General features: G+C 35.3%; 1 protein-coding gene across 1 annotated transcript in view; it reads right to left on the reverse strand.

The window, feature by feature from the left end:
- Nucleotides 1-13,028, reverse strand: part of PRKG1 (protein kinase cGMP-dependent 1) — a 1,143,802-nt gene that overhangs the window by 324,258 nt on the left and 806,516 nt on the right. The window contains exon 5 of the mRNA XM_047759865.1: nt 7,518-7,581. Coding sequence (XP_047615821.1) covers nt 7,518-7,581 — 64 coding nt within the window. The remainder of the gene's footprint in view (nt 1-7,517; nt 7,582-13,028) is intronic.

The following is a 13,028-nucleotide window of genomic DNA, read 5'->3' on the forward strand; positions in this document are numbered from 1 at the left end:
GGTTGAAGAAAAAAGAACAATTGAATATTTTGTACAATGTGGAATAGGCTATACAAATAAGTAAAATGTGCAGTTTAACGAGGTAGAGAGAGTTCATTGTGAGAATAAATTATTGAAATACTTACAGATAAAGTTCTAGACCTACATACAACAATTTCCATTGAATACAAAAAGAAAACAAAATTATTTTTCTTCTTATAAACCTCTAGGCCTTCATGTAACGCTATCCTTTTCCCAGAAGGCACTTTCCTTCCTCTCACTTCCTTGGCCATCTTCACCCCTCCTCTGCAAAACTCTCCCTATTATATAATTCTCAGCTTAAATGGTGTAATATCAGCGAGGCTGTCAGACAAGGCTTCACCTTGCCTTGTTGCAATCTTATCTGATTAAGACCCTCAGGTACTCTTATAACCTCAAATATTTCCTTCATTGAAGTTATCACGACTGAAATAGAGTTCTATACTTACATCCCTTTTAACAGCTTTATTAATATATAACTCACATATTGTAAAATTCACCCATCTAAAGCATGCAGTTTAATGGTTTTTAGTATATTCAAAAACTTGTGCAACTATCACTAGAATCTAATTTCAGAATATTTCCATTCTCCCCAAAAAAAGTCATACTCATCATAAGTCACTCCTTATTCCCCCTCATCCTCTCCTCTCAACCCTAGTAACCATTAATCCATTTTCTACCTTTATAGATGTGCCTGTTCTGGACATTTCATATCAATAGATTCATATATCATAGATTCTAGATTCACATATGTAGCATTTTACTTTTTCAAGAACATCCTTGTTATAACATATATGAGTACTTCCCTCCTTTTATAGCCAAATAGTATTCCATCGTAGGAGCATAACACATTTTATTTATCCATTCATCTGCTGATGGACATTTAGGTTGTTTCTAGTGTTTGGCTCTTATGAATAATGCTGCTATGAACATGCGTGTACTAGTTTTTATGTGGACAGATGTTTTCAATTCTTTTGAGTAAACACCTAGGAGAATTTCTGGGTCATAGGGTAACCCTATATTTAACATTTTGAAGAGCTGTCAAACCATTTTTCAGAGAAGCTGTTACCATTTTACAATCCTACTAGCAACACACTAGAGTTGTAATTTCTCCACATCCTCACCCACACTTGTCATTGCCTGTCTTTTATTCTAGCCATCCTAGAGACGCATAATCATGGTTTCAATTTTCATTTCCCTCATGACTATTAACATTGAACATGTGCTTACTGGCTTTTTGTATATCCCCTTTGGAAAAATATCTTTTCAAGTTATTTGCTCACTGAACCATTTATTATTTTATTAGTGGGTTGTAAGTATTCTTTATATATTTTAGATATAAGTCTTGAGATGTTTAATTTTATGTGTCAGCTTAGCCAGGCTATAGTGCCCATATATTTAGTCAAAACTTATTCTAAGTTTTTGTGTGTGTGATAAGATTAACGTTTAAATTAGTGGACTTTGATGAGACAAAATTAATATTTAAATCAATGGATTTTGAGTAAACTAGATTATGCTCCATAATGTGGGTGGCCCTCATCTAATCAAAGGGAGATCTTAATAGAACAAAGACTGACCTTCCCCAAGCAAGAAGGAATTCTGCTGACAGATGGCCAAAGGACTTGAACAGCAACATTAGCTCTTCTGTGGTCTCCAGTACAACCTACAGGTTTTGAACTTGCCAGCCGCCATAGTCACAAAAGCCAACTCCTTAAAATAAATCTCTATGTATGCAGACACATCCTATTGGTTCTATTTTCTCTGGAGAACTCTGACTAATACAATTCCCCTATCATATATGATTTGCAAGTATATTCTCCCTTTCTACATTTACTTCTACAAAATAATTACATGTGCAAATATAACTATTAAACTGAGTTTGTCTTTACATTTTAATCGTATACCCTGACACAAAACACATGCACCCTTTCTATTTAGTTCTCCTTCAGAAGCAGCCAACTGTCCCATAGATGGGAACACCCAAAAGGAACCAGAGAAATCTAAGCAAGATCACTAATTCTCCAAATTCAGAATCCTTCAGGCCAAAGCAACTGGGTAAATGAATAGTTCTTTAAAGTCGCTACAGCTTGGCTTTGAATAACAAGAGCCAAACCTAAAGGAAGGGAAGAAAAAGTTTAGCCATAACAACATATTTTGAAAGGAATTAACAATGTTCCCATCTACCCCTTCGGTTTCCTTCCCAGACATTCTAGGCATTAAGAATGATAAAAAGAGAGAGTTTTATAACAATCCAATAACTCAACTAAATGCAGGACTTTCCACTTGTGTTACTCGCAACTGGAGAGGATGCAAGGGAATCTGGCAAGATGTCAACGTGACATGGTAACACCAAGGAACAGTTGAACAGCAAAAACACCACATACTTAATTAGCCCTGGGGGACTCTGCAGGAAGGAACAGTGCCTGTGTTACATTAACCCCCTTTTCCAATGATGGAAATACAGTCCGTGGACTGTAATACAGTATTTGCTTCTTACCATGTCAAGCAATGGTAAGATGAAAACAGCTTCCTCTCCTTGTCTTTTTTTTTTTTTCCTAATTTTCTCATCATGTCCCTCTTACTAATTTAAAAAGTCTGAGGAATGTTATTCGTCTAAAATCTTGTCAGACCATAATAGTATAAATATCCCCAAACCCAGAAAACATAAATAAATGCCCCATCCAGGGTCACAAACTGGAACAGTCCATTATTTAAGCTCAAATGTGTCTAAGATCCAATCATAAAAGTTGCAAGCCCAGAGGTAGAGAGCTCTTGATAAGCTGGTGAAGCAGAGGTTTTTTTTTTTATTCTAGGACAACCAAATCCAGTATTTTAATGAGAGAACTGGACATGAAACAGATTTCAATATAAACAAAGAAGTGGTTCTCATATGTTTTATTTTCCATTTAAAAAGCAGGAGATTTAAATATAGCATCTGTGCCCCACTTCTATTAATACAAAGGAAAAATAAGCTATACCAGTGAATTTTGTTGGCTTAATTTGGTTCTTTAATCTGACATTTTCATTAAAATACAGTTTTCCTCGAGTTATGTAAATATTTTCACCCTTATTTGTGAAAACATATCTCCTTCCCAAATTAATGTTCAAGTTTCTTTGTGACATGATAATAGGTTAATCTCTGTTCTTCATCTTTATAAGACAGTTTTTGTCATTTTTTAAAAAAGACTTCACTTCAGTCCTGATAGATGGATATATATTAGACATTGAGTTTATTTACAGTGACTTTTTTCCATTGTGTTTGGGTAGGTAATCATTGAAGGGAGCTATTTCTCAAGTGGAGATTAGCTATGGGTTGTTCCATCCATCTGAACAATGTAATTCATCTTTAGAGACTAATTATGTATACATAAAGGAAGAAGGAAAGTGTGTTAGGTTGCTGTAGTAAGAAAAAACTGGATTAGATCACTTTTTTTAATAATTTCACTGTTCTTTTCATTTATCCATAAGCACTTCCTCAGTTTTCAGAAGAGATTCCAATATTTGACTAATTCATTCAATATAGTTTTCAGAGTAGTACATAGGAAAGTATAGAGGTTAATGAAACCAGTTTATAAAGTAAGACCTTGCTATTTGCTACACATGCCTTAAAATTCTCTTATAATTTATTTTACAAACTATAAAATGGCTTCTCTAGCAAACTAAATGTGAAGTTCATAAAATGCTCTTTGGTATTTATTAAGACAATTTCAGGCAGCTCTGAGATGAAAAGAACATACTACAGTGAGAATGAAGGTGAATAATTAGAGAATCACAATAATTTCAACTTGTGAAACACAACCTAGGAAAATGTTGAAATTATTGTTCTTGATCTGGATAGACCTTTGGCCAAGAACCTCTTTATATCTATGTGTAAACACAATTTCTCAAGGAACTAGAGAAAACTTCCCTGTTTCTGAAAATGGCATGAGAGATTCAATATACAAAGGAAATATTTCTACAATGTAATACAAAAGAAAGGAAAAGAAAGGGGTACTAAACTGCTACACAAAGAATAAGGATATTTGTTTCTGTTTCATAATCCCATAGGGAGGAACACATAAATGGGTACATCCACACTAGAAATTAGGAAGGGGTAAGTGGAGGCTGGGGTGGGCAATGGCAGAAATGACTCATATAATGGTTTCTTTTTCAGCTCTAGAATAGCATGTCCCAAGTATCATATATTTGTCCTTCAGCTACATGCACGCTCCTAAATATCTTTACCAATAACATTATGTTCATTCCTCTATCTGGTTACATTTTTTTCTCTTAGTCCTTGCCTTCCCTCTCCTTATCCTTTCATTACTCCCCCTTATGAATACTGGAAATGAAACAGTCATTAAGAAGATAAATCCATACACATTTATTCTTACCTATGCTATTTTGTCAAAACAATTGGTCTGGGCCTCTATAATCCATTCTTCTCACACAAGCCAGAGAGATATCATTAAAACATAACTCAGATCATGTCATTTTATGACTTAGAACCCTCCAAGTTTTCCCATTGCACTTAGAAAAAACAAACTCCTTGTTACAGCCAGCAAAGCCCTCTGCCATCTGGTCTTGCCTATTTTTCTCTAGCTTCATCTTACCTCACTATTAACCCTTCTTCTGCTCCTTAAGGAGAGCAAACTCATTCCTACTTTACGACCTTATGTTCTCTCTGCCCCATATCTGCACTTAGATCTCAGCTTTAAAAAAAAAAAAAAACAAAAAAAAACAAACTCCTCAGAGAGGTCTTTCTTTTTCTATCAAGTGGCCATCTCGCTAAATGTTATTTTGGTGCGATTTTCCTTACTCCTCATCCGTACCTTCCACTGGAACATATGCTTTGGGAGGACAGTACCCTGAATCCCCAGTTTGGAACAATTCCTGGCACATGGCAGGTGTTCCACAAATATCTGCTAAACAAACAAGGTTGTAAACATCTTGGTTAAATGCAATGATTATACTGCTCTCTTTTCAAAATAATCTGGGATTCTTTCATTTTCTTGTGGATATTGTAGGAAGAAAGACAGCTCAATTATTATGCAAGCACATTTCCCTTTAATGTTATGTGACACTGGTATTGCTTTTGTTCTTCTAAATTTGCTTCACTATCTGATACATAATTTAATCTAATTTCTCACTGTGCTTGTTTGTTCAACTTGAGCTGAACACTTTCATGCATTGGGTAGTATATTCATATGTCTACTTCATATTTTGTCTGTTTACTTCATTTGTATGTCTTCAAAACAAATGTGTGGGCACTTAATCATCTGTTTCTATTTTCATGCAGCATTGCTATAGACTGTACTGTGGCTTGTATAACATAAATTAAGGCATCTTCTGATTAGAAAATCTGATATAAAATACAAAAATATTTATTTGTCAGAATTATTTATAGAGCTATGGCTATTGTTTTGCAAAACGCAGCAAATGCTTCCACAGCTGTGGAAAAGAAAGAAAATGATTAAAGGACTTCATGGAACTTGATTTTGTATATTTTGGACGGGACTAATTGGGGCCAGTAAATTTGTACGTTAGTTCATTTTGTTTAAAAAAAAAAAAAGAAAAGAAAAAGAAGGTCAGAGAGTTCATCGGTGTATTCAACAAGGAAAGCAACAAGCAAAAGGCCTGGGAAAAGCACTTTCACATGTGCAGAGGTTGCAAGAACAGAAGTTGGCACATCCAGAGAGAAATGCAGCCAGTATTTTTTTCTCATGAATTTTTTATACTTGAACTTAGGAATCAAATGTGACTTCTGCTCTGCTTTGTGTTCACCTATAAGATGAAGGAGACTCATAGGAAAGCTTGCTTCAATAAGACTAAATTAAAATGTGGATATAAACCTCTGAAGTTCTAAGGATCATAGAAATTACTGGAATAGTTAGTATCTAGAGACAAAAATGATTTTCATAATCTTTCCAGTTCATCCCTATTATAGCACAACTCCAAAAATGCCTCAGCCTCCTGAGACCAAAATCCATTGGTCCTGCAATCGCTCACTGGCCTTTGGTCCTTCCAGTGTTCCCCTCCTTCTTCCCTAATCTAAATTCAAGGGTCAATCCCTATAATCTCTCCTTCACACATTTCCTCAGCTCCCTAGCCCCTCTTTCAACCACTCATCTCTTCTTGGCAAAATACCAGTCCTGGTTAAATCTCATTCTCTGTCTACTTGGAACTCGAATTCAGGCAAACAAATGGGGCTGAAAAAACCCCACACAACCAGATGGGCTGGCCACCAGGACATACTTAACAGGTCCCTCACTTTGGCTAAACTTAAGACAGGCCTCTCTCTCACTCTAGCCTCTTGATCTCTCATTTACTATAGACAGTTTTCAAGGGTAAATTCTTAATTTGCCTGTTTGAGATGCAAATCTTCTTCCAGGCTGCTGCCCATCTTATAGTTCAGGGATGTCTTTCTCAAGGACCTTTCAATCATTCCTTAGAAATGTAATCAAGAAGAAGATAGTGCCTCTATCTCCCAGTCTCTGTGGGAAAACAGGAGCCTAGCTTCAGAAGGGACAAGAAGCAAATATTGCTGACCCAGTCATGTTGACCAAACTCCCCCAATGGACTACTTTTCCTCCAGCTCCCTCCATTGCTGAAAAATCCTCCCACCTTTTATTCTAGCTAAGTGGAGTTTCTCTCTCTATTGCAGGTCTTAAATAAACTCTTTTTGCCTCTTTAACTGAGATTTGGGATTAATACCATTAAATAGGACCTGAATGATGACTGCTACTCATACTGTCTTTTTTAGTCCACCCCCTCTTCCATTTTTCTCATATCTTATCCTCCATCTTCAAACCTCTCAAATCTCTACCCCATCCTTATCCTCAGTTGATGACCCTAATTTCTAGTCTCTGAGAAAAGAGAAGATATCCATTGGTTTTCCAGAGTGCCAATCACCCCATTAACCCCCTGCCTGCATGTGTACCCAAATACTCTGCCTTCCCTGTCTCTGTAGGCAGCAGGGACCCTATCCTCTTTTGCTCACTTAAGACATTGCTTATGTAAGTCGCCTATGTTCTGTTTCAACATTTCCTGTGCTTTATAGGTTCAGAGCAAAAGAAGTAACAGCAACACACTCATATTCAGATATACAATTATGTGTGTAAAATATACTCGGATGCTAATAAAATATGTACCCATGTACCCAAATGGTAATTCCTGTTGTAAATTTACTAATCTAAAGCTTTAGAGTGCCAGTTACTACACTCTTGCTTTACACTGAATGAAACAAGAGAAATGTGTTACTTCCTATTCTTAGAAGTCAAAGTAATATTGTTTGCCACAGTGAAAAGTTATCTTCTCTCTATACTTAAGTTGATTTGCACACTTCTAACTGTTTATAAATGTCAGATGTGCTGAGCTGTTTTGCATTTGAAGACAAATATATAGCTCATCCCACATCTCAGAAAAATTTAAAAGGTCTCTCTGCACTTTGTGACTTGTCATTGCACAGCTGTGATGGGCTGAGTTCCATCTCAAAAAGTTCAAGGGCTAAAAACAATTACCTCTTCAAGGACGTCAGCAAGCTTACTAAGGATCTCTTCAGGAAGGCTCTGGAACGTTGGAACGCTGAAAAACAAGACAGAGATGATGCTGAAGGCATGCACAGCAACTTACTTTTATAAATAAAACAGCAGTTTAGCTGAATAAAAATGCAAAAGCATTTCATGACAAAGAATCTGCAGATGAAGATCAAGGTAATAAGTGAAGCACAATTTGATGACCAACAGAGAAAAAGCATGATGTGCTAAAAGGATTGGAGGTTGGAAAGAACTGAGTTCAAATCCACTTATATTTCCTGTGTGACCTTGGATGCCTCAGCTATGATGGGGAAAAAACCACTCTCCCCTCTGTCAGCCTGCTGTTACCAGATTTCTTCCAGTTCCATCACCATCTCTACGTAGTCCTACACACACACATACACACAGACATGTAACACACACACACTCCTTTCTACAGGCTGACTTCCACCCATTCTTTAGGACAGAACAGGGTTGATGACATATTCAGCTTTGCAAGCATTCATTCAACACCACTAGAAGCTTCCTACTCTCCCCAACCTCTCCCCAGATAGGTCAGGTCATGCTATGATCTCTTTTATCCCTTCCTGCAACTGTAATTAAATAATTAATCAGATATTTGTTACTGGGTGTCTTCACTGTTAAGATCAAACTCCACAAAAAATAAGAACTGCATCTATATTGTTCAATCCCTGTATTTTCAGTGATGTGCTAATAACAACTCAGGAGCATGTGGTAAAGAAAGTTATGAGCATGTGGATGTAGGAAAGTTTCCCAGGACAGTTACAGAGATCAGATCACATAGAATGGAGGAAAGACAGACTCATAGCAGACACTGAAAAATGTCTTCTCATCCTCTTATTAGGGAAACTCACTGACCAACAAATGGAAGTACTAAACAAATGGAATACACAAACCAATACAAATTATTTTATATGGATAATGGTAATGACTTTAAAAGAAAAGACACTCATGAACATAAAGTGCTTGAAAATCCACTCTGCTAGAAAAATCTAACTGGGATGTGAAGTTAAATTCTCCTTTGACCCTATCTTAGTGCTTGAATAGAAAAAAGATTATAAATGAATGCACACACATTTGTGTGTTTGACATTTGACTTAGAGAATAGTTCTGGCTCGATTAGAGTGACACAACAAGAGAAGCTATAAAATACTGTTTGGACATAAGCATGAAAGTCTTACTGTTAATTTGTCACTCTGATTCCCATTACTTGGTGTAAAGCCTATTGATAAAACCCTAAGCTTTTATGCAGAGGTATAACAATTCACCCAGGACCATCTGTTCCACCAGATTTACTGCTGTGGTCTGAGCCATGTGAGCTTTAATTTCCAGAAGGTAGTCTATTTCAGCAGCTGGATGGAACATATCACAGAATGAGGCAGAGGAAGAGGGAGGAAGCTGTTTCCATGAGTTACACAGGTTGAAAAATCTAGTCCTTCCCTGTTCTTTTAATGATCTACATTTCTATTTCTTGTGAGATGTTAGAATAATTAGAATGTTTCTATCCCAGTGGGTATTTATGGAAAACACAAACTACAACTGAGTTTTTCTCATTTTATTATAATTGGCTCCCTTTTTAGATAGCCCAATTACTTCTAGGCTAAGTCTATGTCAAGCTACTGTACCATACTTTCATTTTCACAAGCATTTCTTATCCATGAGAAAAGAATTAATTTTTGCTCGATCACATAACACACTATAAAAATAATAACATTAGGTTTTAGGAGGGTGTTTTAATAAATTGTCCTTCATAATTGTATTTATTTTTAATTTTTTCAGCTTTTTTGAGGGATAATCAACAAAATCATAAGACATTGAAAGTGTACATTGTGAAAAGATTCCTTCCATGTAGTTAATATAGTTAACATATCTATCACCTCACATGTTTATTCTTATGTGTGTGCTTGAGACATTTAAGTTCCACTTTCTTGGCAAATTTTAACTATATGATATGGTGTTATCAAGTATCTTTACAAGCTGAAAGTTTGTAACCTATTTCCCCTATTTTACCATCCCTTGGCAAACACTGTTCTACTCTGTTTGTATGAATTTAGCTTTTAATTTAGATTCCACATATAAGTGATGTCACACAGTATTTGTCTCTCTCTATCTGACTTAGTCCACTTAACATCATACACTCAAGGTTATCCATGATATTGAAAATGCAAAAGGTGGGATTTCCTTCTTTCTAATATATTACTGTATGTTATACAATAACATTCCATTGTGTGTGTGTATATATATGTGTGTGTGTTTTGAATGTTTTAAAATTGTAAAAGATCAGGAGATATATATATATATATATATATATACACACACATACATATATATATATATTTGTCAAAAATCAGGATATATCCTGATCTTTCACAGTTTTAAAACAGGATATATATATATATATATATATATATATATATATATATATATATCCTGATCTTGTACAATTTTAAAACATTCAGAACATTCAGCAGCATTTGTTACTAATAAAAATTAAGGATGTTTTTAAAAGAAGAAACACTGAAAAATTCTCCATAATAATTTAAGCACATCTAAGCAATGAGATCCTGCTGTATAGCACTGGGAACTATGTCTAGTCACTTATGATGGAGCATGATAATGTGCGAAAATAGTATATGTGTACACGTATGTGTAACTGGGTCACCATGCTGTACAGTAGAAAAAAAAATAAAGAAAAAAATAATTTAAGCACTTCTAGATTTAACAAAACAGAAATCAATTGAAAAGTAAGTGTATTCACTTTTACAAATTACACTGAAAACATTTTGTAGTTATCTTTAAAATCCTAAGATCTCTATTTCTCCAAACACTAGATAAGTTCTTTCATGTAATTAATTTCTGAGAATTATTAATCCACTGATAATTTGAACACCAAGAAAACAAAACAATTAAGGGTATTCAGAATTTGAAATTTCATCCATGAAATTTATTTGAATTTTTCCAAATACATCAAAAGACATGAGACTTCACTAATTTGTACATGTGATAACTCAAGATGAAGTTGTCTCTGATTTAGAAAATTTTAGGCAGGAGTTCCCATTGAGGCTCAGCAGTTAACAAAACCAACTAGTATCCATGAGGACACAGGTTTGATCCCTGACCTCACTCAGTGGGTTAAGGATCCGGCATTTCCATGAGCTGTGGTGTAGGTCACAGACTTGGCTTGAATCCTGCATTTCGTGGCTGTGGCATAAGCCAACAGCTTCAGCTCTGATTCGACCCCTGGCCTGGTAACCTCCATATGCTGCATGTGTGGCACTAAAAAGACAAAAAAAAATTCAAAAAAAAGAGAAAACTTTAAACAAAAATAATTGTAAGGATGAACATCCATAAAATGTTTAAAGAGTAGAGTATTTTCACTAATATGAAAAAAAGAACTCTTAACAATTTACATGCTAATTACAAGTAATTCTTACAGACCTATTAAAACAATATTGTTCCCTAAGGACTTGCAGTAGGTATGAATTTACAAAATACGCTTGAATGTAATATAATAGAGATGTTTTAATGTTTGGAGCTTTCCATTGGATTTTCTGACTGAATAAAGTAAGGACTTGTAATGACAATAATAGAAGACGAAATCTGAGTACTTTCTATTTGCCACGGACTGAACTAAGGGATTTATAGACAATGCACACTTTCTTTTTAAACAGCCCTATCAAATAACTTTTGTTATTGTCATCCATTATTGTTTTACAGCTAAGACAACTGGGATCTTGAGAGGTTGCCCGAGGTCACAACACTTAGTATGGATAAAGAAAGGATGAAAATTTCCATTTGAATGACTGTGGAGCTAAATCACATGCTGAGCTACACTTCACAATGAAAGTATTTAAAAATAACTGGACATGAAACATCTCAAGAATTGATCACATACTGGGGCACAAAGCTAACCTCAACAAATTAAAGAATACAGAAATTATTTCAAGTATCTTCTCTGATCACAATGGCATGAAATTAGAAATCAACCACAATAAAAGAAATGAGAAAAAAAACTAACTGCATGAAGACTAAACAACATACTACTAAAAAACCAGTGGGTCAATGAGGAAATCAAGAAGGAAATTAAAAAATACCTTAAGACAAATGATAATGAAGACACATTCACTCAAAATCTATGGGATGCTGCAAAATCAGTGCTCAGAGGGAAATTCATAGCAATACAGGCCTTCCTCAAAAAGGAAGAAAAATCTCAAATTGACAACTTAACCCATCACCTAAATGAATTAGAAAAAGAACAAATAAAACCTAAAGTCAGCAGAAGGAAGGAAATCAAAGATCAAAGAGGAAATCAATAAAACAGAGATTCAAAAAACCGTTGAAGAAATCAATAAAACAAAGAGCTGGTTCTTTGAAAAGGTAAACAAAATTGACAACCCTCTGGCTAGACTCACCAAGAAGAGGAGAGAAAAAACCCAAATAAACAAAATCAGAAATGAAAAAGGAGAAGTCACAATGGATACTACAGAAATACAAAAAAACCACGAGAGAACACTATGAACAATTGTATGCCAACAAAGTTGACAATCGGGAAGACACGGACAACTTTCTAGAGACTTACAGCCTGCCAAAACCATATCAAGAAGAAATAGATCAACTGAACAGACTGATCACCAGAAATGAAATTGAAGATGTCATAAAAACACTCCCTACAAATAAAAGTCCAGGACCAGATGGCTTCACAGGCAAATTCTACCAAACATACAAGGAGGAACTTATACCCATCCTCCTTAAATTTTTTCAAAAGGTTGAAGAAGAAGGAACACTCTCAAAGACATTCTATGATGCCAACATCACCCTAGCTACACAACCAAACAAAGATACCACCAAAAAAGAAAACTATAGGCCTATTTCACTGATGAACATTGATGCAAAAATCCTCAACAAAATACTAGCAAACTGATCCAACAATACATTAAAAGGATTGTACATCATGATCAAGTGGGATTTATCCCAGGGATGCAAGTGTTCTTCAATATCCACAAATCCATTAGTGTGATACACCACATTAACAAACTGAAAAATAAAAACCATATGATCCTCTCAACAGATGTGGAAAAAGCCTTTGACAAAATCCAACACCCATTTCTGATAAAAACCCTTCAGAAAGTGGGCATAACTGGAACCTACCACAATACAATAAAGGCCATATATGACAAACCCACAGCAAACATCATTCTCAACGGTGAAAAGCTGAAAGAATTCCTGCTGAGATCAGGAACAAGACAAGGATGTCTCCTCTCGCCACTAGTCTTCAACATAGTTTTGGAAGTCCTAGCCATGGCAATCAGAGAAGTAAAAGAAATAAAAGGAATCCAGATTGGAAAGGAAGAAGTAAAGCCATGACTATTTGCAGATGACATGATACTATACCTAGAGAATCCTAAAGACTCTACCAGAAAACTGTTAGAGCTCATCCATGAATTTGGCAAAGTCACAGGATACAAAATTAATACA

This window comes from Phacochoerus africanus, chromosome 15 (genome assembly GCF_016906955.1).
Source record: "Phacochoerus africanus isolate WHEZ1 chromosome 15, ROS_Pafr_v1, whole genome shotgun sequence".
In the NCBI taxonomy this organism is placed as follows: Eukaryota; Metazoa; Chordata; class Mammalia; order Artiodactyla; family Suidae; genus Phacochoerus; species Phacochoerus africanus.